Here is a 26,915-nt window from a genome sequence, read left to right on the forward strand (position 1 = left end):
GTGTCACATCCAAAGACCTACATGTCCTGTGGGAAAGGAAAAGGCCGGGTGTATCACAGAAATGTCCCGCTGTGACTGCGAGTGAAACGCCCCGCAGTCCCGCCGCTCGCACCGCAACGACACAACCGCGTCGGGCCCGCCCCGCTCCGCCCCGCGGGGCTCCAGCGCCTGCGCGGGCCGGGCCTGGAGCGAACCCGGGCCCGGAGCGAGCGCGATCCCGGCTCATCCCGGCGATGGGGGCGCGGCGGTGGCCGCTGTGGCTGCAGGGCCTGGCGCTGTTCTGGGGCCGCGCCACGATGGGGTTGGCGCAGAGCCCCACCGGGGCCCCGCTGGCGCCGGGTAAGGCGGGGCGGGCAGCATGGGAGCGCAGGGTTCCCTTCCTTTTCCTTCCCTTTCGCTCTCTTCCTTTCCCTTCCCTGTGCCCCGCGGTGCGGCCGTGGGGCCTTCCCGGCGGGTGTGCCCGAGGTCCCCGCTCGGCCTTGAGCGGGGCACGGCGGGGACGGGCCGGGGCCTGCCGGGGCCCAGCGCCGCCCGCAGCCCTCACGAGAGCCGGGGGAGCGAGGGGCTCGCCGTGGGGCTCCTCCCCCGGCCCGGAGCGGGTTCCGTGGGGCGGGGGGAGCAGCCCGCTCCCGGCCGAAGGACAGGCCGATGGCGGTGGGGTTTGCCGGCCTGCGGGCTTGTCGGGAGCTGTGCTGCTGGAGGCCGGCAGTCACAGAGTCACAGGATGGGTCAGGTTGGAAGGGACCGCAGTGGGTCATCTGATCCAACCTCCTTGCTGAGGCAGGGTCATCCCGGAGCACACAGTCGCCTAGGTTTGCTCTGTCCTGGAGGGTGAGGAGGAACGTGGCTTGGAAGGAGAAGCTGATGGAGATGCTCTTCTCACCCTGTTCTCTTGGAATCGTTTATGTCAGAGCTGCTTTTGGCAGCCAGTTGGTGAAGCTCGGCCTCAGATTTGCTTGCTGCTCACAGATGTGACCACAAAGGTGCATGTTGGGTTAGCTGGCATTAAATTAGGGTATCTCAAGTGGACCTTGATGTGTTTCTAGACTCCAGTGTGAGGTGTTTAGTTGCTTTTAGTGAAGGGTTTATAATCGAAAAGGGAGTCTCCAACTTTGTGAGACAACTGACTTGAAGCAGCACAGAAAGGGAACTGTCAGTGTTCCTCAGCTGTTAGAGAGGAAGTAACAAAAGGTAAACCTGCCAACAACTGCAAGTTAATCAGCTTCTTTCTAGTAGTTCTGAGAAACGTAAACAAAACCAAAGATTGAGTTTGGAGTCAAAAACTTTGTTGAATTCATAGTGGTATTCCTTATGGATTCCCTAGGAAGAAGCTTTAATGTATTATTATTCTTCCAGGAGTACAGGACTTTACTCTTTACAGTAAGTTGGTTGTTATGGAGAAGGATCATGATATTACACAGAAAGATGTGGGTGACCTTTATGGAATAAATATTAAAAATATGTTTGACATGAAAAAAAAATATTGTTATGCCATATGAGTATTACGTATTGTGCTAATCTTAAATTGAAACAGTTGGAAAAAAGTAGGGAGGTAGGCTTGTTGACTGTCAGATGCATATCAGTTACTGAAGGGATGCTCTCCCGAAGACAGAGAAGACAGTTCTGTGGTAGTTTTGCAAAACTGGGACCTTGTATGCCATCCTGCTAAATATTCCACCACTTCAGCACCTGTGTTCAACAGGGCTGGACTGGCATAAAGCAGGACTACAAAGGCTGTATTGTTCCCCGTTTCAGAAAATACCAAGAAGAGTATGGTTTTAATTGCTGGAGCAGAGGGAAGCTTGAGGGAGAAGGTACTTGTGTACCAGAAGGAGGGAACAGCTGTTTTACGTTGAAGAACAGTGGTGTCCTAAGAAAGGAGACAGAGATGACATTAAAATAAACCAGCTACGAATAAGCTTAATGTAGATGTTGGAAGGTTTTTGACTGTCTGAGCAGTGTGTTGTTTGGTTTTAGTGGGATGGTAAAAGGTATCACCCCCAATTCCTCACTGATCTTAAGGCTGTACAGCAGTCATCAGTCCTTGTATGTGCTGTATAGACCCCTGTCTTCCTGGAGGGAAAAAAAGAAACCAGAAAATCCCAATGCTGCATATACTACCTTCATGCATAAATACATATTGGGAAGGGGGAAAAGCTGTTTTTAAGCAAAATAGAGTTTTATTATCAGTGTTGTTCTGTTTTGCCTGTATTTGGTGGAGCAACAGACTTTGTTCTGTGTTTGTGCAGTTTTCCTTGTCCATAAGGATGTCTCTTAAAAAGTAAGATCATACAGATAGTATATAATTAACTTAGTACAATTCCTATATGGCTGGGCAGCATTTTAGTTGTTATTAAAAAATAAAAGTGCATGGACAGTAATAGCTTTTTCTTATTGTGTGTGAATATAATCTTCATACAGCTACAGTTCACTCTGTACAAGGTGTTGCACTATACTATTTTGGTAAAAATTGCATTTGTCAAAATAATGCTTCCACTACTTAGTAAACCAGGCTTGGTATGTAAAAACGATTTCTCATTTTATTGTATGTTAGGTCATTAAAACTGATGTTATATGGCAGTATAGAAGGAATTACTATGTTTGAAAAATACTGTTTAAAATACATTGTGAATTACTTTTGCTAGTTATAGTATGGTTTACATTTATTTTTTTCCCTAATACAGATAATACAGCATATGCTTGAAATACTAGAGGGAGACTGTCAACTTCATATATGTTTGAATGTAAAAAAAAGTAATTCAAAGTTATTTTTGTTTAATGTGCTGGTACACATAATGCTGTAGCAAGGTAGATTGGAGGGGATGGCTGTGTTTTTCGTTTTCTGTTTGAGAGACATTTTGTTCTACCTTTTCCTGTGGAGAACATTGTAACTGGTAGGAAATTTGTATATCTTTGTAAGTAATGTGATTTGGAGAAAATATATAAAGCAGAATGAAAAATTTTTGTTTTCAGTCACATAGTAATGTTAAATTTTGTAACAGTGGTATATAACATTGGTTTCATTTTTGAGATATGTATTGCGATATATCTGGAAGTATTTTTGCTGTTCTTTAGACTTCTAGAATTTATGTTTATTCTAATTGTTTTTAACAGTTTATGTCTCTGTCTTTTGATTATATGTCTGTAGAGCTTATCTGCTATAATATGGCAATAGGAAGGCATTTAAAAAAGAAACAGCATGAAAAGTTTGATAAAAATCTAAAGAATGTTATATTTCTTCACTTTGCTGTAGATTATTCAGGTACTGAAAATGTAACCTAAATTTCGTTTTAGAAATCTAAATCTAACCTAAATCTAGTCTGATGTACTTGCATGTTTCTGACAGTGCTTTGCTAATTCATGTTCAGAAAGCTAGTTTGTTTGGGTGTTTTAAATCTTAAATTGAAAATGTAATTAAGCATTTTTATAGTAAGCATGGTGATATTCCATGTGGAATAATCCCATTTGAAAATTTTTGAGTTTAAACTGAGAACTGTTTCTAAAGCTGCTTTTCAGGATGTTTTTCCATGAATTGGTGTATGGGCCTCACACTGAAGCTGTTAACCAGTACCAGGCTGCCAGGCTGGGTCACTATTTTGGTATTGGTAACAATTTAATTGGTACCAGATAAAGTAGTAGGGTGTTTTTCGCTACAAAAATATTAATTAAAGCTGAGTATACTAGTATATAAAATACATTTAATGTTAGGAATTAGTACTAGAAAGATATAATATTGAATTATGAAAAGAAAATGTTGAAATATATAGTTGTCTCACAAGTAAATAATAGAGCTCATATTGATAACTGCTTGTGACTAGTGCAGTTTTTCAGTAAAGCTTTAATTGAATTCCTCATTTGGAGATATTTTCCCCTTGTATTTGTGATATTTATAGAAATAATAAAAAGTTTGTTTCATTAAATAGTATAAAAATTATCAAAGGAACTACAGTTATTGGAAGAAAAATCCAGGTTTAGACAAGAAGAGACTTGCCCTCATCTTTCAAGTAGTTCATCTAGGTCAAGACTTTGGCATGTATGTGGTCCTGTGGGCAACAAGGTATTTCTGAGTTATGGATAAAAAAAGACTGGTCTTAACATGATAAACATGCAGTACTTCTACATGAAGTAAATGTGAACACCAGTAAATATTTTCTTTTTTTTTTTTTTAACATCCAAAGAGAATGTGCATTAAGTGCTTCTGTGTCACTTGTCTTTCAAACTTCTGTTAAAGTTCTTGTTGAACACTTGCAAATTAACTTTGTGTCCTGTGTTTGGAAGTGGTTTTTTATTGTTATATCATGTTATTTGGAGAGCTTTATCTTTTAAAAACTTTTCCCCCAGAAAAAAGGTTAATATCTATGGAAGGGGATCAACCCTACGCAAGGGTCAGCTTTTGCAAAGGTTCCAAAGCTGCAAAATTCAGAATGTTCCCTAAATTGAAGTGTGCAAATCCTAGAACTTCAGCAGAGATACGGGAGGCTTTTGGGTTAAATCTCCTGTGTTGTCCGTAGAGAAAAAAAAAAAAAAAAAAAGGCAAGTTAAAGGTAACCTTGAATTGTTTCCCTGTATCAGAGGTCAAATTTAAATGTTTTTTATCTCTGTTTGCTGCAGTTCCCCTGAAATGGAGTTACTGAAATTTCATTACCTCTTTCAAAATTGTGGCTTGTATCTAGAACCAGAAAAAAGAAAATGATAAATGTTATGATAAATGCTTGACCTTGTAGAATAAATATATAATCTCTGCGTGTTTGTTTGTTTGTTTCTCTAGCATGTTCAGCATTTTCCCAGAAGTCCTGTGACGAATGTCTAAGAAATGTTTCGGTAAGATTTTTAACATCTTTTTTGATTGATGTAAATTTCCACTTCATATGAAGTCAAATTGTTAAGGTTTGTTTGGCTGTTTGGTGGGGTTCTTATTTTGTTTTTAATGGTAAATCTACTCAAACTCCCCATAATAAGAAGAAGTCAAGATCAGTCAGTTCTGTTACCTATTCTTATTTGAATGATGGAGTCAACTGATGTGCTGCTTCCTCTGTGCTGCCAATGTGCTTTCACATTGCCAGGGGTGCTCCATGATTCGTTCATTCAGAGTGTTTCTCTGCTTTGTCTGAAGAGGACAGACTGAATCCAGGCTTCCGGTGTCAGTGTGTGCTCAGGGCTTTCATAGCTCAACTGAGCAAGATGGTGTTGGTGCTGGTTCAGACTTACTTTGTGAGCAGCACTTAGCTAAATCCATCTTAAAAAAGAACAAGATAAACTCAATTTTATGTGGCTAAAATGCCTTGCATTTCTTGTATGCTGAAAAGAAGAACTGGGAAATTAATGTAAATAAACTGAAAGTGCCTTTCTCTGAAGATGCCCCAAGAATCCATTTAACTGAGGCAGATTGGATCAGCACTTTGTAGATGTCCAGGTTTGTTGGTCTCTCCACTGACTACCTCAGACTGTATGTGCTTAAGACTGCCAGGCTGGGTCACTGTTTTTGTACCAAAATATTTAGATTTCCAGTGAGATTGCAATAAGGCAGACATTTAAACATTAGAATTTGTTTCTCTCTCCTTTGCTGAAAACTTTTTTGGCTCCACAGTAAGGATTGTAATAAGCGTGCAAAGGGCATCGGTCCCTCCAGAGTAAAGTGAGAGATTATTTCAAATTCAAACTTCAGATGTCACTGAGAAGAAATATTTCAGGTGTCTTTAAGTTACATATGTCACTGCAAAACTTTTTCACTAGGGAAGACTGAGGACTATCTGAATTTACCTCATCTTATGCATATTTTGGCTTTTTAAGGGAAATATATTTTATTTAAAAATATATACAATTAGCTTGTATTGATTTGGTTATCGCATATTTGTGATATGAATATTTGTTGTCAGAAGAATGGCACTGTGTAAAGAACTCTTCATCTTCAGAAGTATCGAGTAGGAAAAGGAAAATTACCAGTTAAATGTTCAGCACTGGCAGTAGCATGACCCTAACTTCAAATAAGTGCTGCTGCAGGTACATGAGCACAGCTTTTGTTAACCTGAGAGCTACATGTTCACCCTGTGAGGGAAATAAATCCTTTAGCTGTGTTTGTGTGCCGAAGACACTAACAGAGTTATGGATACATTATTTTCAGAATCTGACATCAAAGACAGCGTCCAGGTTTGTTTTGGTGACAGAATGATGGATCATTCAGGGCAACTGCTTCAACAGCACCGGTGTTAACCTTGAAGAAAGGAGTTTAGACTTGATTCAGATAATTTGCACATACATTAAAAAAAAAAAGAAGCTAGAGAACAAAGCCATTAGCTCTTCTGTGAGCAATACAAAAGCAACAGATTGCTGAAATTACTTTTATTGCTTCAGTAGAAAAAAATCAGATTTTCGTATTGGTGGTAAAATAGATAGCAGCAGCATATAAAAATGAAAATTAAACTTTTGGTGAATAGATAAAAATAATTCCAACCATCCATAAAATGCAGTAATTTACTTCAGTTAAATAAAATTATAATTCAGAATGCTCAAATTTCGTTGATCATCATTTTAAATGGGTTCATCTTCTGGGTTGATGAATACCTATTTTTTGTGTTTTTTATCAATAAGTTCTGAGTGGCACTTTTACAGATAGACTATTGAATTTCATATTATTCCTTACAATATGGCACATTAAAAGGTAACATATAAGGGTTTTGATTAGAGCTGTTGAATTCTGAAACTCAGTTTACTTACTTCAAAATAGTATTTACTGCTATGACTAGCAGATTACCAGGTATATTAAAATTTGATAACTTTATCTGTTACCAGATAATATTTATTGATTAACACCTTGTGAGAGTTTTGTCTTCTGTGACAGCATGTGATGCAAGTACTAGTTAGAGATAGGACTTCATTTTAAAACTTGAGTGCATGTGTAGAGCCTCAGCATTCTGGAGAATATTCCAAAGTCTCTTTTTAGCTTTTGAGTAGTCTACCAATATGCTTTTCCTTTCAGCTATTTATTTTTGTCATTCTCAGTCTTTGTCCTGATAATAAATGTATGGAATCTAAATTCTTGTGGAAAGTGGATTTTAAGCATGCTACACATTAAAAAAAAAGAAAAAAAAAGCTAAAAGCAGCTATAGAAAATTGTGATCAAGAAATGTAGTCAATTTTTGGAGAGAAGGATGGGGATAACAGTCACTTGCATACATTTATCTGAATACAAAGGAAGAAGAATTCATTTTGTGTTCATAGTTACTGTAGTATCTCTCTTAATACTGAAAATGTGTCTTTAAAATGAGTGTCGACTGAATTAATGATGTTGGACATCATTATCCATTTGAGGCTGTTCTACAATAAAGTCACTGATAGCCATGAGAGTATGAACATTGTTTCTAGCATACTCTGCAAAGGATATATGACTTACCTCTAAATAAAGTCTTTTCAATCTTCATTTTTAGCTTATGTAGATGAGGATCAAAGTTAAGGAAATGTTTCACCGTTGGATGTTGAGTTGTTGGGCTTTCTCTAACTTGATAATTAGGTCAATTTTTAGCATTGGGAATGAGTCAATTGAAATATTTTCATGTAGTTCAGCCTCCGCCCCAGTCAGTAGCTGTATCAGGTATTGCCTTTTGGGCTAGACACATTTTTACTAGTTAGATGCAGGAGTCTCCATCAGTGATACAGCTGGCCTTTCTGGGCCCCTTGTTGGCACCAGCAGTAGAGTCATTCAGATTAGATGAGACCTCATGAGTCACCTAGTCCAGCCTCCTACTCAAAACAGGGCCAACATTACATTCAGAGTTTACCAGTGACTTTTACTATGCCTCCCATTAGTCATTATTTTTTAACTCTTAATTCTTATTAAATATTTGATTAAAAAAAGCCCAATTTTTTACCTTATATTCTTGATTAAAGGGGCAGAATTTTTTGCAAAGTTTATTTTACTTTCCTTATTATTTTTGTTGATGTGTCTGTATGGATATGTTTATCTTGCACAGTCTTGCAGCTACAAAATATTAATGCATTTTTCTTGCGTCCACTTTTCTCAAGAAAGCAGAATCTGCTACAAGTGGTTTCCTTTGTATTTAACGTTTTCTAACCCATTAAGAGCAAGATAACAGGTTTTGTGCAACTAAGGGTGTATGTCAGAGATGTTCTTGATAGTACTGTTAGATAAAGCGTAGTTCCTGAATGAACTCTTTCTGTAATGAATCCTAAAAAAACGTCTTTTGTCAAAGATTCCTATTACTGTTGTTCAAAACTACTTCACTGCTTTAGTTGTGTGGTAAAGGACTTTTGAATAAGTATTTATTTTAACAGATGAAAACCAAAACGTAAGCTTGATGCCCAGTAATGGCTTAAAAAGCAGAAATGTTGTGCTGGCATTGCAACTATAATATAAGAAATTTTAAATTCTGAAAATATCCATAACTGTAAGGCACACAATGTACTTTGCAGCACAGATTGGATAAGGCTGTATCATTTATTACCTTGCAGCAAAACCTCCTGTAGAATTGTAAGGGTCATTTACTGTTTTCTTTCTGTTGATAATCAAATACAGGGCTGAAGTAAGATTATAAGTGTATTATTATTCTTTAAGATCCCAGGTGTTTGAAAATCCTGAACAGTTGGCTTTCTGATTTTGTACCTCTTATTAATTCCAGTAATTTTAAACCCAAGCTATTTTATCCTGAAGTATATAGAGTACCTCAATATGTTCCCCCATGTATTTTCAGGCTTTGTTATCTTAAGTACAAAATGTTCTTGCTCTCAATTCAGTTTAGGTTTTGCTGAGAAATTGTACCAGGACTTCAGTAGTCTTGATAATGTAAAGCACTTCTATTTCTACAGTATTGTATACTCACAGAAGAATTCTGTCTTTGGAGAGGTGCATTAGATTGTTAACTGTTTTTGAAGATGAATAATTAAGGGTTTTTTTATTTCTTTTGCAGTGCCTTTGGTGTTACACCAACAACACTTGCATTGATTACCCTGTAAGAAGCATTCTTCCACCATCTTCCTTGTGTTCCCTCTCTAATGCTCGATGGGGAGTTTGCTGGAGTAGGTACTAATTTTACTTTTGCTGTAGAGAGTTACTTATGAGTATGATTAAAATAAGCCTATTGCTTGCTAGAGCTGTTTCCTGATAATTTATGTGGAGGGGTGGGGGAGAAGGCAGTGGTTATGGTTTGAAGCCATGATCTCTAATCTTCTGAACTTACAGTCAATGTTAAGGAAGGTCTCTTTGTAAACAGCCAGTGTAGTTATGTTGATCCAAAGGCTTTAAAACTTTTTTACCTTTTTAAAAATTTCTTGAAGTGTTGGATGATTTGTCTAGATCTGCAGTTCCTTTATTATATTCCAGTGGCATCAGTGAACAAATACTACAGGAAAGAGTCACACAGAAATTCTTGAATGCTATTTTTGCTTACACAACTGAAATAACGGTGTAGTCTGTGGCACTGAAGGCAGTGTAGATAAGATTAAAAAGGAAGCTGCAGAGGACCATGTAGGTTTTTAGTACTGCATCATTTAACTGTTCTTAGGTTTCCATTTGCTTTTCATGTTTTATTACAAAATACAGTGCAGACCATAATGCTGCCATCGTGGGCTATTTTTCCAATACTGTGCATACAGATATTAATTTGGACTAGATTGTAACAGAGAACAAATTAGACTTTGGAAAGGTTGTCATATGAAACAAGAGTTCAACTTCAGTCCAGCAAAGTGAAGGCTTACTGCTTTCTGTGTATTTGTTAATGGACACCAGGAGGCTAAAGAACAAAAACAATTCAGGGTGAACTATCAGTGACTGTTAACTGTAAATTAGAGGAAAGTTCCCACACTTAGCACAGAGAGATTATGCAGTAGTCTAAATCAGAGTAGCAGAAGTAAAAGATTGCTGTTCAAGTGGAACATGCGTGTTTCTGAACACTACCACTTAATCCCTGCAAACAGAGTGAGTAGATTAAACAGCACAGGAGAACTTTATAAATTCATTATTCTTACAGAAGGGCTTTGGACTTTGTTTTCTGAGAAAAAACATTTATGCTTTTGAACTCTTAGAGTACAGTAGAGACATCATTTCAGTAATAAGGCACGCTTCTAAGAAAACTGGACTTGCAATATCATAATAAATGCTGTTACTATGAAATATTTAGCAAACTTCTTTTCTGAAAGTGTGGAGGGTTGACTCCTGCCAATGGCTAAGTATTCACACAGCTGCTTCCTGCTTCCCTCCCTTTATCCCTGTGAGACGGAGGGAGAAAGTAGAAAAAAAGCAAGAAAATTCATGGATTGAGATAGAGACAGTTTAATAGGTGAAGGAAAAAGAGGAAGAGAAAAGAAAAAGTCAAGCAAAGCTTACCACCTCCCACAGAGTTTGATGCCTCCCCAAACAGATGGCCCCAAACTGCCCCTTGGAAACCAGTTATGCCCTGCACTTATTTTTTTTTTTTACCTCAGATTTCATTGCTGACCACAACATTATAAGGTGTGGCATACCCCTTTGGCTAGTTTGGGTCAATTGTTCTGTCAGCATCCCCTCCTGACCTCTCCAGTCTTTTGTTTATGTCCAGCCCTGCTCGCTGAGGGGAACAGAGAGAAGGGGGGGGAAAGAGAGTATTTTAATGCTCTTCAAGCCTGTTTAACAACAGCCAGAAGCATTGGTGTGTTACCAGTACTTTTTAGCCAGAAATCCAAAGCACAGCATCAAACCAGCTGCTATGAAGTTTAACACTGTCAGACTCACCAAGTAGAGAAACACGTCCTTTTACAAAACAGTGACTAGCAGTGACTTCTGATACTAAGAGTGTTCTTGAGAGTTTACTGCTACTGTAGAAATGGCTTATAGCTTGGCTTATACATATATGGCTTATGCGTCTGTGTTTCTAGATTGACTGTAGCTTAAACACTAAATTAATACTTCATAATGGAGCACATTCTCAGAAAAAAAACCAAAACAAGAACAAAAAATAGTCTAATACACGTTTCCTTAATAGATTTTTTACAAATTATAGACAGCAGTGTGCCATGGGTTTATATAGTCTTATTGAGACTGTCCCCTTTGGACACAGCAGGAGAATTCATTAACTTGTGATGGTGGTGGTGCTGTTTTTCCTTTGAGCAAATAAAATTAAGAGATGAATGTTGTTCACTGTTGCTGAAAATGAAGGTGAATATTGGAGCTCTCAAAATTAAAAACAAATGACTGGCTTCCAGTTACAATTTTATGTGAAATAAGATGTGTTGACAGATTATTAACCAGCATGAAGTGAAGAACAGTATAGAGGCAGTATAATACAAAGTAGCTTAATTGTGGGTTTTTTTCGTAATTAATAAGCAAATGAAACAGGTAATGGAGACAGGAATGTAGACTGAAAACTGACAGTCTTTTTCTGCAGTTTGTTAAAAGGTTCAAAAATTTTTTTTTGCTTCAATTAAGTAGTGTACTTAATTAAATTTTGTTTAAAACAAATTTTTATGTTTACTGAAAGAGTTATATGTAATTGTTTCTAACTTGTAGGGAAGTAACAGGGAGAGAAATGTGGTATGATGAAATGTGTTACTTTCATAATTTACATTTGGGAATTTGCCAGTGTATTGTAATTAGAAACTGTGTTTACCCAGTAAATGATAACACGGAAGCAAAAGCACTTGCTGGCATGTAGTCTTTGGCAGGATGTGTGAAGGCTGTGCCTTGGCCAGGCATGAGATGATGTCTGCAGAGAAGTAACAGATTCTTTGGCTTGTGCATGTGATTAGAGAGCATAGACTCTCTGAACTTCATTTGCTAAGTTTGACTCTTACCACAGAAGGACAGAACTGTGAAATACACCGATAGATATGTAATACATAAGGTATTATAGATGACTTACTGGTATAAAGAGAAACGTTGCTTAATGTCTGTTCAGGTTGGATTACCTATAATAGCAACATTTGAATGTGGTATATTAATTTTAACCAGGGTAGTTGCACAGAATTATGTGAGAGTTTTGCATATAGAGATGAAAAAATGCCTGGGAAGGAGGGGAAGAATTATTAGAAAGAGAAATGTTAATGCTGAAGTCTAACAAGTTGAATATGTTAATATTTTTCAGTAAATTTTGAGGCTTTAATTATTGCCATAGCTGTAGTAGCTGGACTCATCCTGGTGTCTGTAGCAGTCTGTTGCTGTTACTGCTGTTACTGCAGACGACGTTCCAGGAGGTAAATACATATATTTGTTTCCTTTACTAACATTGGGTGCTGGTCTTTCCTACAGTTTTTACTCTCCAATATACTAAGAATATTTTCACTTGAAAGGAGTTTTGGTCACTTTGCTTTATTTGTTTGAGAAAGACAAGAAAAGACATGTTTAGTGACAGGCAGTATTGACACTGAAAATGATGCTGGAATGACACTGAAGTGATGTTTGTAGTGGTTACAGTGCTGATGTGTTCAACTTTAGGTAAGCTGTTGCTTTACTTCTACATTTTACACTTTTGTATTATGAGTGGACATGAAAGATTTTAATGACCAAATAAATCCTTACTTCTTGTGATAATGGAACAAATAATTTCTTTCAAGGCAACCTCATGTACAGCAAAAAGGGACCAGGTGGATAATAAGTAACTGAGCAACAATGTTCTACAGCACTTGGCATCCACGCTTCAGCATTGCTCTAGAATCTGTCAGTATCTAACTGATGACCTGTCCTTGGTAACAAAGTGTTCTTGAACAAAATATTCTAAATGTAAGATAATACTTCTTTTGCTCTGAGATACTAAGAATGACTGACTTATTTTTGAATAAAGTAATACTGCAAAAACTAAATGTTCTTGGAGGACTCTTTTTTTAACTGGCTCTAAAGGGAGGGAAATAGTGGATGAGTAGTTAAAATAGATAAGTCAGTGCTGCCTTGTGAACCGATCAGTGCTTATTCCCTAACGAATCACCTGGAAGGCCATGTTTATTGAGACAGCACAGTATGCTTCCCTCTATCATTGAAGCTTAAAGCTCAGCTTTCTGGGCAGTGTAGTTTCATTTATCTCTGTTCCTTATGTCCTTCAGTACTTCTGGTGTGAATAAAACTTGGACCTTATTTCTTGGTCTGAAATAATTTGTATACTTTTTCAAGTACATGTGACTCATTGTTCTTGTTTAAGGGTTGTGTTTGGGTTTTTTTTAAAGAACTTACATAACTGTACAGTGTTTTGTGCTAACCTTTAAGCCAGAGAAATATGGTACGTCTGTGACTTTTAAGAAATGAGAAAATAACTGTTAATAACATCTCATTCCTTTCTTTCTTCCTTGAGGAAGATTTCATGCACCTGTTTTGCTGGTAGGTTGGTCTACCAAGTCTGCCCTAGTGCAGACATGGATAACTCTTAAACCCTGTGCTGATAAGCCCTGGAGGTGTATGAACAGGTTTAGATCTTATGTAAGATCTGCCAGCATCCTCTGCAGAACAACTGAGTAGGCCCCTGTGGCTGACATGCCAACAAATAAAGCTTGGATCCTGTGAAAAGAGATATTTGTGCCAGACTTCAGTTTTAGCAGCTAAGTTGTCAATCAGTACTGCAACATCTAATTCGACAAACAGAGGGTTAGTTAAGAGTCATCTTATGCCAGGACTCCAAAGGTGTCAAGCTTAATCTTCTGACCCTTAGAGGATTTAAAGGTCTTGTCAAAGTGGGGTCCAGCTTATTTCAGGAGGATTTGGAATGTGTTATTACAGTGAAGCCTGATGTATTACTGGCTTTAAACCCACTGATTCTTAGCAGGAATTCTTTTGCTCTCTTTTTCCTCATTTTAGTGGACTCATTTTCCACACAATTTTTTTTTTTTTTTTTATGAATTGGAGGAAGGAAAGTTTATAGAAATTTACTGTTTTATTTACTCTTTAGATGTCGTCTGCGATCTCAGGTGTAAAGTTTTGCAGAAGCATAGGTATTCCTTCTGGGAGTTCTTAAGCTGTGGTGTTTCAGTGCTTAGGAAGCCAGCACTTACCTTTTCCGTGAACACAGAGAATACTTAAATGCATTAACCCCCACATCAGTAATGCAGGTGACTCACCTGTCTCCATTCCTACCGCAGGAATTCTAGGATTATTGTTGCATTGTTTCGGTTCATTGTTTTTATAATCTGTTTTTGGAATTCGTGTAGTATGGTTCCATGCACTTGAGATAGTTTCACGACTAGTAATTGTTTGTGAAACTATAGTAAATTGACTCTCTTGAACTGCAGTTACCAACCGCTTTTCTTAATTGTATAATCTCAGACTTTCTGAATATTGAAGAAAAACTCCATTTCCTCAAGGTATCTACAAATCAGAAGATATTTAATGCTCTTTAATTATAGGGAAGAAATGTATTTTCTGAATCATATACCAGCATTTTATTTATTTGATGTTTTCACATTTTGCAACACCAGTGTACAGTGAGATTGTTGCTTAGTTATACTGGAGTCTCCAGTAAAGTAGTTTTACTGAAAAGTGTCCAAGAATGGGGCACCAAAGTCTTCCTGGACACGCTAATATGTGGAATTGATTAGTTTTATAAAAGGGTCTAACATAGTTTTCCAGTAAAGGTGACCTGTTGTGTTTCCTCCTGCTAAACTTCCCCATGATTTTTCTGATTCTTTATGTGGAAAAAGGAGGAACTGGAAAATTTTTATATGGAACATTGCATGGATTCTGAGTTACTGGGTTGTACTGAAATGACTAAAATGTTCAGAGATAAATGGACTGATTGAGCACCTTAAAGAATCAAGTTCAGATGTCCAGTTCTAGTGTCTGAATTTTGTACATTAAACTATTTGACATGCTGTAATTAACCACTGGATGTCACCCTTGCTTAGCTTGTAGGCTGGATGCTGCAGATGTGTGGTGCTGCAACTGTTCAAGTGTATTAATCTTGTAAATATTCATCTCAAACATCTTCAGAAGTGCATTCACTTCTGGAAGATGATTAGCATAGCAGTTGTCCATTTAGTAATGATGAAGAGTTGTCATTAGTTCTGTCAGGAAAAAGCTAAAGACATAAACATTGTTTGGCATTTGTTTTAGCATTCTACAATTCTTATAGTCTCCCTAATGGTTAAGTGAAGGTGAACCTTTTCCAAAGCAGGTTACAAAGCTTAAGTGCCTGTATTCAGTAGAGCGTATCAGCACATGCACAGCTCAGATGTACTGTGTAGGCTCAGCATTTCCCAGAATCACACAGCTGATGCACTCAGGTAAATCCTTGCTCATTCCAGAACAGACTGCTTTCCTGAGGGCAGCTTGAGATTGGATAGCAATGGTTGTTGAAAAGATAAATTGTTCTGGCATCAAAGGCTTATGAACCATCAATCTTCTTTCAGGGGACAATGGACTTAGCTGTGCATGTGCAGTACACTTACTCTAAAAGGGGGGGTGACACGTGGTGAAAATGGCAGATACGACTCCTGCTTCTGGAACAGTCTGCAGCCTGTTCCTAAGAGGCTGTAAGTTACCCTGTTGAGGCTGAAGGGCACATAGCTACAATGAGCAGGGCGTTTAGATAGTACAAAATGTGAAAGGATAATTACACAAACTTGTCAATTATACTATTCAGTAATGAAATTTTACATGACTGTGAAGGAATATCTCAGGTCAGACTATAAATTCTTTTTGAAAACAAATCAAGTGACTAAATAATGATTGCTTAGCAGTGAAGTTGCTTTTTCCTCCTCTCTTACACTTTCCATTCCTCCTTATTTTTGTAGTAGACCAGATGAAGAAGAAGAGCAGCTAGCTAGGAAGAGAGAGGAACGAAGACTGCAGTCTCTTCAGAGGTGAGTCTGGACAGCTTGATATGCTTCTTGGTGATATAGGAGTATTCTGCCTTTCTAAGGAATACATGGAGTACTAAACAGAGAGGCATTGTGAAGTTAGGCGTGACAGTGTCAGGTTTTTACAAAACAGGGCTTATTGTGAGATTGGTGAACCTGATTAGGAGCCCGTATTCTTGTAAGTGAACAGGGAGCAAATGAGTTGATGCTCACTGTGGCAGGTACATGAGTACTCTATACCAGCCAAGAGCAAACAGGAGGAAAGTGTCTGAAGTCTTGTCTAGTCTCTCCTGGACTGATGCCTGCCTGTGGCATGCGTTAATGCCCAAGTGAGGCTGGGATTAAGAGGTGAGATCCACTTGTTGGATACATTTGGTTATTGGTTCTTTTTTTTTTTTAAATCTGTCTGGGAAAGGTAGTTTGTAGAGAGAAGCTGATAGTGACATACCTATTTGAAATTTGGCTCAGGGACTCAAAACTTTGCCTTAGACCTCAGTGTAGCCTTAATTTCGTATTTCCATCCTTTCTGCTAAAGCTGTATCACAGTGTAAAAAGTGCAAGAGTCAGCCCTCATACAGTGTTTCTCAGTGAGAACTGCATTCCTTCAGATGTAGATGTTTATGCCTTAGTTCTACTGTGACTTTTGATGGGTTTTACATTTTTTTTTTAGATAAGCAATTTTCATAGATAGGGCAATGATGCCTGGTACAGGTGAGATGTACCTTTTGAATCATACTTCCTTTGATGGTCTTCAGTTTTGAGATTCACAGTGAGTTAGCCTTCAGCAAGACAAGAGTGTCCTAGCTGTCAGGTATGGGTTTGAATCCCCACATGCTGACAAGGAAATTAATCTTAGGTTTGCCACTTCCTGGTTTTGTTCTCTAAAGACTCATCTGCCAAGTAACAGGGCACCTTCACTGCCTGCCTGATGCCTGCTGTTTTCTCCTGAACTCGGATTGATTGTTAATATGAGCAGGGAGTTAGGGAGCAAGGCATGCTTCCATGTGAGAATCCTTGTGGGGCTCTTGCATAAAGACATAAAGTTTCTCTATTACAGATGTGCATAAGGAGACAAGGCAAGTACATTTCTGACTGGGCACAGAAGTGGGATTTAGTAAGATGGTCTTACAGATGCATTTGCTTGCTTTACTCATGTATTTGACTGGTAGGAGCTGAGAGAATCGTTGTAAGGTAATGGCAAACTTAATCTGAGAAGAAAAGGGATGCAGACTTGTTTTCATAAGCATCTGAATTTGAGAGCAGAAAGTGTACAGAAGATGGAGTAATAGCAGTAGTGTTAAGAAACAGAACCAGCTTGGAAGATTAAAGTGACTTCAGCTGATCATAATGTCAAGATGTGGATGGTGAGTCACCTGGACGGCTGATTCAGTGACTGCCAGTTTAGAATTGCATCTGATTCTCCTCGGTCGATGTGCTTTCAGCAGAATTTCTCTATTCTCTGAGATCCCTTACCTCATATAATGTCTTCCTCTTATGTAACACAAAAAGCAGAAATCCTGTTGTCAGGTTACCCTCAGTAGGTCCATTTGTCCCATCCTTTTTCTGTACTCTTCAGCATCTCGGTCCTGACTTCCTCCTCTAGATGAATTTCATCGCCCTTAGTAACCAGTCCCCTCTTCCCGCATTTGGTCAGGTTGTTTGCTGTGCTACCTGGGCTTAATAGTGGAAAGGGATGTAAGGGAGATTGGGTATCTCAGGGAAGCAGAAGTGGAAGGTTTTTGAGTCTGTCTTGCTTGTTTTTTCTCATCATGCTTTATGTGCTTGCTTTTCCAGAAGTGCAGTTGCTGGAAAAGGCAAGTTCAGCCCTTCAGCTCTGTAGGAAGCAGGATAATTGCTTCTGAGGACACACAGGATCTGATTAGCAGTAGGAATAGTTTGGAGGTGGAATATGCATAGGGCAGTTGGGATCTTTGGTGAATTAAGCTGTCAGTGCTGAACAGCTTTCTGCTGAATATGTGCAAATTGGAATTCAGCAAAAGTCACAACTTGTCTAACTGGAATGAATTTTGACAGGGACAGCAAACGGTGTTTTTTTAAATTTTTGTTAGAGAGACATTGATTTGCCAAATTCTATGTCCCTTCTTCAAAATATATAGATCCTGGATCATACTTCTGAAACAGATGTGTAGGAGCTTTTGTGTTTGTTTTTTAAACTAAGCAAAATATATGTTTCCTTTGAAATATATGAAAACAGTGTCTGAGGAATGATGGAATGGCTTCCATTTAAACATCCTTAATTTCTTCCCCCTTAACCTTTGCGAAGGGGAAGAAGAAATTGACTCATCAGACTCTTGGTTTATGCAAATAATAAAGTTTGGCAATATTAGATACAGTCTTGAAAACTGTCCTATGATCAGAAACTTAAAGAACAATTTCTATATAGCACCATATTTTAATTTATTCTCTGCATGGATGCCTTGCTGGATTTTTGACACCAGTAGTTTTCACTTACACTTGCTGTACGGCTTAAACAAAACAACAATACACATTTTATCTTTTTAGAATTGTTATGTTGAATTAGGATTCTGAAGCATACTGTATTCACAGCTAAATGTTACAGTTATGCTCTCTGCTGGAAAGCATTAGGGAGTCTTCCAGCATAGTGTAGTGCCTTGCTTGTTATCTAGAGATGAAAACCTCAGTGTGTGTTTATGTACATATATGTGGATGCATTACTTTTATACAGAAAGAACCTGTTTCTTATTATTTATTTTAATACATCTTATTTTGATATTATTGGTTGGTGAGAAGTTACAGGGTGTCTTGTAGATGCATAAAGTATATATAGAGATAAGATCTATAACTGCTAAATGTGATTTTAAAAAAATTTTTAATTGCTTACTAATGTAAAAAATGCTGTTGTCTGTTTTGGATGTAATTATATTTTGCTTACAGCTCAAAACAGTCTGAATGTTCTTTTGATGCCTTTATTTCTTGCAGGAAACATGAAAGAAAACTGAAGCACGATGAAATACGTAAGAAGTATGGTATGTGCTATCTTGTTTTAATACTCTGTATCTAAATTGATTCCTTTTTCCTAATTATTATTAAAATTCACAGCAGAAACAAGCTGCTTTATGAGCAGCAGAAGTAATCAAGCCCAGTTTCCCACTGATGCATGTCTTCTGACACCTGAACACCTGATCTCAGCACTATTATGTGCCTGTTCTCTTCCTGCACTGATGCTCCCACTGGGCAAGGCGCAGTGTGCTGGATGGGGGGGTTTGCTTGGGATGGGCATTTAAATATATTGATTAAAATAAGTGGTTCTTTCTGTTCCGAAGTAAGAATACTGACTTTGGGGGCTTTTTTGTTTGTTTGTTCTTGAACATGGTAAATCAAGCTAGTTGAACTTTGCTACTAGACTCATGGCTATTAAAGGAGGATAGACTGGCTAGCAGATAGAAGGCTTTTTAAATCAAGATTGGAAAAGAAGGATGGAGGGTGCAGCCTAATGTAGGGATTAAAATTGTTATTTTTTTTTTTGTTTTTAGCTGGAGCTATAGTCCAGTAGTATAACATCACAAGACTATAGGACCTGCTGTGCTGTATAGGAGGCTCTTATTATGTAGGCTTGTCAGTGCTTGCACTTTTCATTTGATTTGTTCATAGGGTTAATAGTACTGTGTATTCAGAAATAGATATGCTAAATCTCTGCTGCATTTTTTATTATGCAGATTGCTCTGAATTCAGAGGGGGTGATTCTAGGGGTCTGAACAGTCACTCAAAGCTGTTGATTTTCATCCTCTTGTTAAACTGATTGGCAGAGTCTGGGGATGTCTTCATGAATCTGCAACCTGCCCTTTGGCTGATGCAGAAGTGATACAGACAATCTCTCTAGGGAATTTTCTGCCTGGACAGCGTTTGCAAAACAATGTTGCTTTGCTGGAATGGAGAAAAACTACACTGAAGCTTGAGATACAGGAGGAAGATGGTGTGGAAACTGGAAATAATTTTTTGTTAAACATCAGTCATTGAAGTTCATCTCTGTGGTATTTTATAGGATAATTGACCCTGTATACCAACCACAATTCAGTTTCAAGAAGTGTTTGGGGGGTTGACATCAATAGTTCAGCTGTAAAAAAAGCAAACAAAATCTAAACAGCAAAATACAACACAGGCTTCTTGTGTTTGTTTTTCCTTACAAGAGACTTCAGAGTCAATCTCAACAAGTTTGGGGTAGATCTGGTCAAAAACTTAGGACGATGGCTGTGTTCTCACAATAACTTGCAGCAGTCTGTGCAGACATGCACATGCCTTTGCATCTCCTTGATGCAGCCAAGAATGGTCCGAAGTTCTGGTACCAAAGCACTGCACTGGGAATGTTCAGAAGGCTGTGTTCAGTTCTGTTCAGTCAGTGGATGGCCCTTATATTTTAGTGAAGACAGTTCTCTCTTCAGTGCTTTACTTTCAGACTTCTGCAGGATGCTTTGCTGGATCTTGTTGGAGTACCTGGGTTTCCTGAAGTGTATAACTGCATAATCAGTGCCTCTGGAATACGTACACCAAATTCAGCAAATCTTGCTTGTAACTGTACCGTGCACACAGTCATATGAGAGCCAGTGTCATTTTGCCTCTGCTTGAAGCATGTTAGTCTGTCAGTGACTCAACTAGAAACAAGTTCATACTGACATCATCTTGCAGTTGTGTTTTGCAGTGCAGTTTACCTGCACTTCTATACTAGCAAACTTCTATATGCAGTTTATTTATTGGCAGGTTTGCTTTATTGCCTAAGCAAAGATTAATTTGTGTTATCAGGTATACATTTGAGGCCTGGATTCTCATAATTAATTTTTGTCCTAAAGAAAAACCTAATTCTTACATAAATAATTGGCACATCCTAAAATAGTGTATGTAACTGAGTAAACATTAAATACAAAATATGTAAAAATTTTGAAGTATAATAAATATAATTGCTATAGTATATATGGGTTGTATTCTGATAATATGCAAATGATTGTCAGAATAATTCAGTGAGACATGGAGTAGACTTGCATCTGCTGTCCTCAGTTTTTACTGTCTAGAAAATACAGATGTTAGCATATTAAACATAATATAAGAAAAATTGCTGCAAATAATTATGGAGGCACTAGATTGCTTTACACTCTTACACACAACAAAGTGGATTCTCAGTTAAGTAGGCATGGGTGAGTGGCAGAACAACAATGACTTTGTTAACCTGACTCTGTAGATTAAGATGATCATGGCCGAAATTTCAGTATTTGGTTGGCTTTAAGGGAATGCCTTTTCCCATTTCATCCACCAGCTTTCCATACCCCATTTAAATGGTAATTACACATTTATAATGCATTGCAGGTGTCACTCTAGCCACAGTCCTTTGGGAGCATTGGAAGCAATACAGAGCTTTAGCAACCAGGAGTACACACTTTGAATTGTTTCTTTGTTGCACAATTTGATGGTATTTTTCATTTGTTCACATATATGAATGCAATATGATTACACAAATTATATGTTGACTCTTAGGAAAAATTTAAAGTAGAATTCAGAAGACTTTGCAGCTTGTGTAGTATACAAAGCAGCTACAATTTAATTCCTGCTGCTTTTGCTGCTATTGTGTGTTCAGTATAGTATTAGTATAGATCTGCTTTCTTATTTATTTATTTCAGGATTTTGCCTGGTATTAGTAGAAGGATTCTTTCTCTTAATTTTTAGAAAATTACTACCATTTCATTGCTTCAGTTCTGCAAAGGTTTCGATCAGTTATTTTAATGATATGTAATCCTATCTCCTTTGTTTTATGTAAGACATTGATTTTTATATTCAGTAGTTTGTCACAGTAAATATTCTTTCTGTTGAAGGTAGAACTTTGCCTTGACCTTCTTTACTGTTCTGAATGCAAGGCAGGAAAACCTTTCATTGCTGTACACTGAAAGCTGTTTAGCTTTCTGTCAAGAATACAGTAGTCAATCTGTAGGTTAATAATAAAGAGGAAAAGTTTAATAAGGGGCGAAGATATGCAGCAAACTAGGTTGGGTTTTTTCCAAGCATAGACCCTTGTAAGTATTTCTATTGTTAATTCTGATTTTGGGCAGTGCTGATATGTTATGAGAGTCAGATCTCAGTGACTGAGAACCTGCGTAGTTATTATACAATCTAAATGAATATGTTGGAAAGAAGTATTAATTTCTTACCATTGCTTTTTCATTTCATACATATTAGGAGGCCTCATGATTTCATACAAGCTAACGAAAGATACTTGACTACTATACCTTTCAGATTTTGGAATGTTTCTTAGATACTGCTAAGTAGGTCAAATACTAACCTCAAAATGAGCGTAAATAGAAGTAAGATGTTAAAAGTTCTTGTAAGTGACCTGTGTGTCAATATTGAAGTTCATCAGTAACATGTAATGGACTTGATTGCAAACCTGAAGCAACAAACATCTGGCTTCTTTGAACCCCTAAGTGTAAATGACAAGTTGGGCAGTCGCTCTCACGTCAAATGGGAAACAGCAGAGAGACAACTCGTGCATGGTTCAAGGCAGCACATGAGCTTTAGCTGAACCAGCCATGCTGTCCCATTAGCATTGGCTCACAGCTCTGTGGAGAGGCACAGATAAGAGCAGCTGTAGCAGCTGACAGGAGCTTTTTGTCACGCTCCTTTTTTTGTGTGTCTGTCCAGATTGTTTTGGTCCACTTGCTGGAGCCTGATACAACTTCTTCAATAAGAACTGGTGGAAGTGATGAACTGCTGTGTCCCTCCTCTCACTTAATGTAACCTTATGATGTACTTAGAATGCTGAGGAAAAGAAATTTAAACAGTGGATGCAGGTTTGAGAGCAAGACTGAGAGCAAAGTGTATTGGGTGTTGTAACCTGTGGTTAATTCTCATTTGGAAGGAAGGCTTGTCATTTCTCTTGGACTCCGTATTTCCTGGGAGATCGGTTTCTGAAGTCATGACCAATAGTATTCCCACTAGATTGATCCAAGTTCTTAAGACTTGTTCAGTTTCAGTATTGTACAATAAAACAGAGATTTTAAGTTAAGCATACTGATGCCTAGTTGGTGGTGATTATGTCTGTTCATTCCTAAACATAATTCAGTAGAATGACAGCAAGTACTACTGGGAATGGCATTTTCAGTGAGGAATAAAAGTTACATACTCCCTTGAAATATGAGGATTAGTTTTCTAAAATGTCTTTTAGCCAAGTGTTTTGGGGCAGGGGCAGAGAAAAGTATATTTGCTCCTCAGAATGGTATAGGAAAAGTTTATCAGGACTTTTACACCATCATCTGATTAATTTGAAATTGGTTTAATGGATGTAGAAAATCTTTTCCACTGGATTTAAGGTGTAAAGAACAGTATCTTTTACTGTGCTACTTTCAGACCTACGAAGTGTCAAATATGTATCCTGAATGAAGTATCTAAAAGACATACTAAGCGTTTGCCAGACTCTGTAGAGAGAAGTATGCAGCCTAAGTTAATTTTGTCAGGGAATCTGGTACCACCACTTGCCGCTTTGTGGAAAGGTTTTTGAAGTTTGGTGTGTTTATTTATAAGTGGAGCTTAATGAGTGCGGGGAGTTTATGCAACGGCAATTGTAATAATAATGGCAATTTCTAGAATTGATGCTGATTTTCTGTAAATGTTGTGTAGATGTGTTTTTTTATTTGGAACAGGTGAAATACTGAAGTACTGCAATTTTTTTTTATATTGGACTACTTAGTTGTGTTTCAGGAAACTAAATATATTAGGATCCATATATTCTAACTGCCAAACTATTAACAAGTCTGGAGGAAGGAGGGGGTGGTGGTGATGGTCTGGAAATAAAGAAAATGTTTCTTCTCACTGTTTGGTTTGGGCTTATATTAATGCAGGAATGTTACCTGAAGGCATTAAAGGTTGAATGGCAGGCCAAGGATAAGAGGAGTTTTTTATTATGTGTTAGCTTACTTGTCAGATAGAGTAGACTCTATCACAACTCTTTGTTGAAATGCATGAAAGGCAAGATTAAAATTTGACAAGTAACCACTTTCTAAAAGTTTAAAAATATAAAAATTTCAAAATCTCTAAATATTGTAGACCATTTTCAACCTAAGCATATTCTTATTACACAAATGCATAATTTTTTTTTCAACAGTTAGAGAAGGGGATAGTACCCCTGGTGCAAGGTACTATACCAGGTAAATAGGCTGTATTTCATGTTACTTGGCAGAAGCTTTATAAATGTGATTGCCTTACTCCTTTTTCATAAGTAAGAGCCATTGTATGAGGGCTGGTTTAGATATTAACCTTTTACAAGCTGACTACTCATAATCTTGTATATTTGAGTGATTATAAGACTTTTCATACTTATTCCTTAATGTTTACTATTCCCTATCAGGTTGTTAGTTGCAGTAACTAATACAGTAATCAACACTAAGCAGTTGTGCTTCTTGATTGGAATCTTAAATAACCTGGCAGTTCAAATGAAGCTCTCCAACTGCAACAAGGTGGGCAAAAGTCTAGTCTGCCTTTGGCACAATTAGCTTTTGACTTTCAGGTAAAATAGTTCAATATCTGTGTGCCAGGTGCATGTGAAAAAAGAGGTATGATGTGAAAAGGTCTGAGGGAGTTCTTACAAGATTTGGCAGTGACTAGTGTAATTTTGTTTTCACTGTTGTGAATCTGAACATTTGTTATTTGCTCAGCTGCACTGTCATATGTCTCCATGCCTAAATAAATGAGCTAGAGAAGAGTCCAGGTTTGCCAAACATCAGTATAAAAATCCCAGGAGAAAAGACAGCAGTAGTGTTCCTGTTCTTTCACTTTCACAACAAAAGGTCAGCCTCTGGACTCTTACAGGACTCCTTTAATTTTACTAAGTGCTTTTACCTACCCCAAATCTGGTGGGTGGTTTCAAGTCTCTTTGAAATAATTATTGTGTGGAACAGTGATTGCTCAACTAACCCTTACAGAGGATGATCTGCATATCCAGACACTCAGAATAATTGGATAGCTTTGCAGTGCTTACTGTGACAGTATTGTGGTAAAGTCATTAAGAATCTTTGTGATGGAAACATACTGCAACCTGAATTAAGTGATGCTCTTGTTCTATTCCCTGGAGGTTTTAGTGCACGTAGAAGTCATCTTCATTTGTTCTTAGAGATTATTGTCCTGTTGCAGAAAAGCTGTAAGTGGCTGAATGTGACAGATGGTTGGGTATAATCGAAGTAGAACTAAGTCAAAGTAGCAGAATCTTACATTTTAAAAGGATGATGATCTTACAGTCAGCTTCACTCTCACAAGTGCATTTTTTACCTCACAATTGAGAAATGTTTTTTCCATAGTAATTTTTCATACAGAAATGTTCTCTCCCTGCTAAATCATGAAATACTTATTCATGATTATAGCTGGAGAAATACAAGTGCTTAAGAACACTTTCAATTTATTGTAATACTTGAGTGTTTAGGTAATGGAGCAATTATTACGAGAGTTGCCTTTTGGATTTGTCTTCTGGAATACCTATTGAAGTGAAGTCAGTAACTCAAGGTATTTCTGTGATACTGGTAAGAAAGTGGTAAATGTGGTCCTGTTTTGTTTTACAGGTCTTCTCCAGGATTCTGATAACCCATACAGCAGATTTGAGAATGAATAAAGCTGAGCACCTTCCACTAGAGCTGTGACTCCAGCATACAGGAAAACTGTTTTCATTTGCCCTCTGTGCTCTTTTGCTTTTTCACTGAAGTGTTTTTTCCTGGTTGTAAAACTAGAAGCGGTTAAAGACTTTATGAAATAACATGTTTCTGTCTCCTACTTACATAGAACTAATTTTTATAAATCTTTTTTGTTATTGAAATGTTTGCTGAATTTTATTGTGACTATCTTTTCTCTTCTTAAAACTGTATTTTATTACTTGATGTAGATGGTTAATAGTCACAATTGTGTTTGAGTTCAGTCTTAACTGCCATTTAAAACAGTTGTTCCTAAATTAAGATTATATATATATATTATATACATATATATAATATATATATAAAATAAAAAGAAACATAGAAGCACAGCTTCACATGGCAGAAATAGTTGATGAGAAAATACATCACGCATGTTCTTGTGGGTAGAGGTTTTTTCTGTCTGGAAAAAGATCTTCTAAGAGTGTAATGTGTAAGGATTGAGAGAGAGGAGCATATTTGTCTTTGAATAATTCAGTTCAGTTGTGGAAATGTTAATATGTACTCTGGATATAGCACTGATGTGAAAAAAAAACTACTTCACTTAGCAAAATCAGAAGAAGGTAATTCTTGAAATATACATGGTTTTGCGTGCCTAAATATAAGAAACCTCAGTCTGTGTGAAATCTTTCTTTTGTGAGCTTAATATATAATGAAAAAAAAAGTTAAAAGTTGCCCAGATTCTGCAGTTTACCAGAGCTGCCCCTGGCCAGCAGCTAAGCACTGCTCAGCTGCTTCCTCCCTCAGGGGGATGAGGGAGGGAATGGGAACAGCAGAGAGTTGAGATAAAAACACTGCAAGTGAAGAAGAGGAGGGTAAGTGGGAACAAGTCGTGCAAAGGGAATTGCCACCTCCGAGAATCAGATCTCTGCCCAGCCTCCCCTCAGTTTTTCTTGGTGACCCTTGAATATCATTTGGGTCAGTTCTGTCCAGCTGTCCCATTTGTGTCCCCTCCCAACTTCTTGCTCCCCCCTGGCCTACTTGCTGGAGCGGTCAGAGTGGGAAAAAAATGAAACCTTGACGCTGTGCAAAGCAATGCTCAGCAAAAGCCAAAGCACTGGTGTGTTACCAGCACTGTTCCTGCCACAAACCCAAAGCAAAGCAGCACCATACGGGCTGCTGTGAAGAAAGTTACCTCAATCCCAGCCAGACCCAGTACAGTAAGAATACAGAAGTATTTTTTAACCTTTTATTGTTCTGTTGATATTTCTATAATGTGATTTATTTCCTGTCTTTCTTTTCATAGAGGTATTTCGTTGAGCATTTTTAGTAGCTTACCAGTATGATGTGACAAGCAAAGGGCTCTTCTGCCCCCCCCAGTCTAATGTACATTCCCATTTATTCTGTACACTTTAAATAATCTCCCTTGCTGTATATTATCTATTACACAAATGTATATTATTGAAGATGTCCGTGTTATTTTTATCCACATTCCTAAAATAAACACTTTAACATCTTGAA

General features: G+C 37.8%; 1 protein-coding gene across 3 annotated transcripts; it reads left to right on the top strand.

Annotated features, from left to right (window-relative positions):
- Nucleotides 1-201: 201 nt before the first annotated feature.
- On the top strand, nt 202-26,915 carry LOC114064362 (pituitary tumor-transforming gene 1 protein-interacting protein-like). 3 transcript variants are annotated; one of them, XR_003572742.1, is made up of 8 exons: nt 202-339; nt 4,769-4,821; nt 8,922-9,030; nt 12,069-12,177; nt 15,697-15,765; nt 18,724-18,770; nt 24,128-24,236; nt 25,332-26,915. XR_003572742.1 is itself a non-coding variant. In XM_027897343.1 (7 exons), exons 1-7 carry the CDS (start codon nt 234-236, stop codon nt 25,379-25,381), a joined length of 543 nt encoding a protein of 180 aa, XP_027753144.1. In that variant the 5' UTR covers nt 202-233; the 3' UTR covers nt 25,382-26,915. The 3 variants fall into 3 exon arrangements, 2 of the variants coding, with proteins under 2 accessions (XP_027753144.1, XP_027753146.1); XM_027897343.1 differs by lacking the exon at nt 24,128-24,236; XM_027897345.1 differs by lacking the exon at nt 24,128-24,236 and having other exon boundaries at nt 15,700-15,765.

This window comes from Empidonax traillii, unplaced genomic scaffold (assembly GCF_003031625.1).
Source record: "Empidonax traillii isolate 1590-97213 ecotype Southwest subspecies unplaced genomic scaffold, ASM303162v1 scaffold536:size430271, whole genome shotgun sequence".
Taxonomy (NCBI): Eukaryota; Metazoa; Chordata; class Aves; order Passeriformes; family Tyrannidae; genus Empidonax; species Empidonax traillii.

Bases quoted from the DNA above. Each gene is read 5' to 3' on its own strand.
- LOC114064362 (XM_027897343.1), top strand. From the start codon at position 234: ATGGGGGCGCGGCGGTGGCCGCTGTGGCTGCAGGGCCTGGCGCTGTTC. The intron at 340-4,768 runs GTAAGGCGGGGC...TTGTTTCTCTAG, and splicing joins CGGGGCCCCGCTGGCGCCGG to CATGTTCAGCATTTTCCCAG. The intron at 12,178-15,696 runs GTAAATACATAT...TTATTTTTGTAG, and splicing joins TGCAGACGACGTTCCAGGAG to TAGACCAGATGAAGAAGAAG.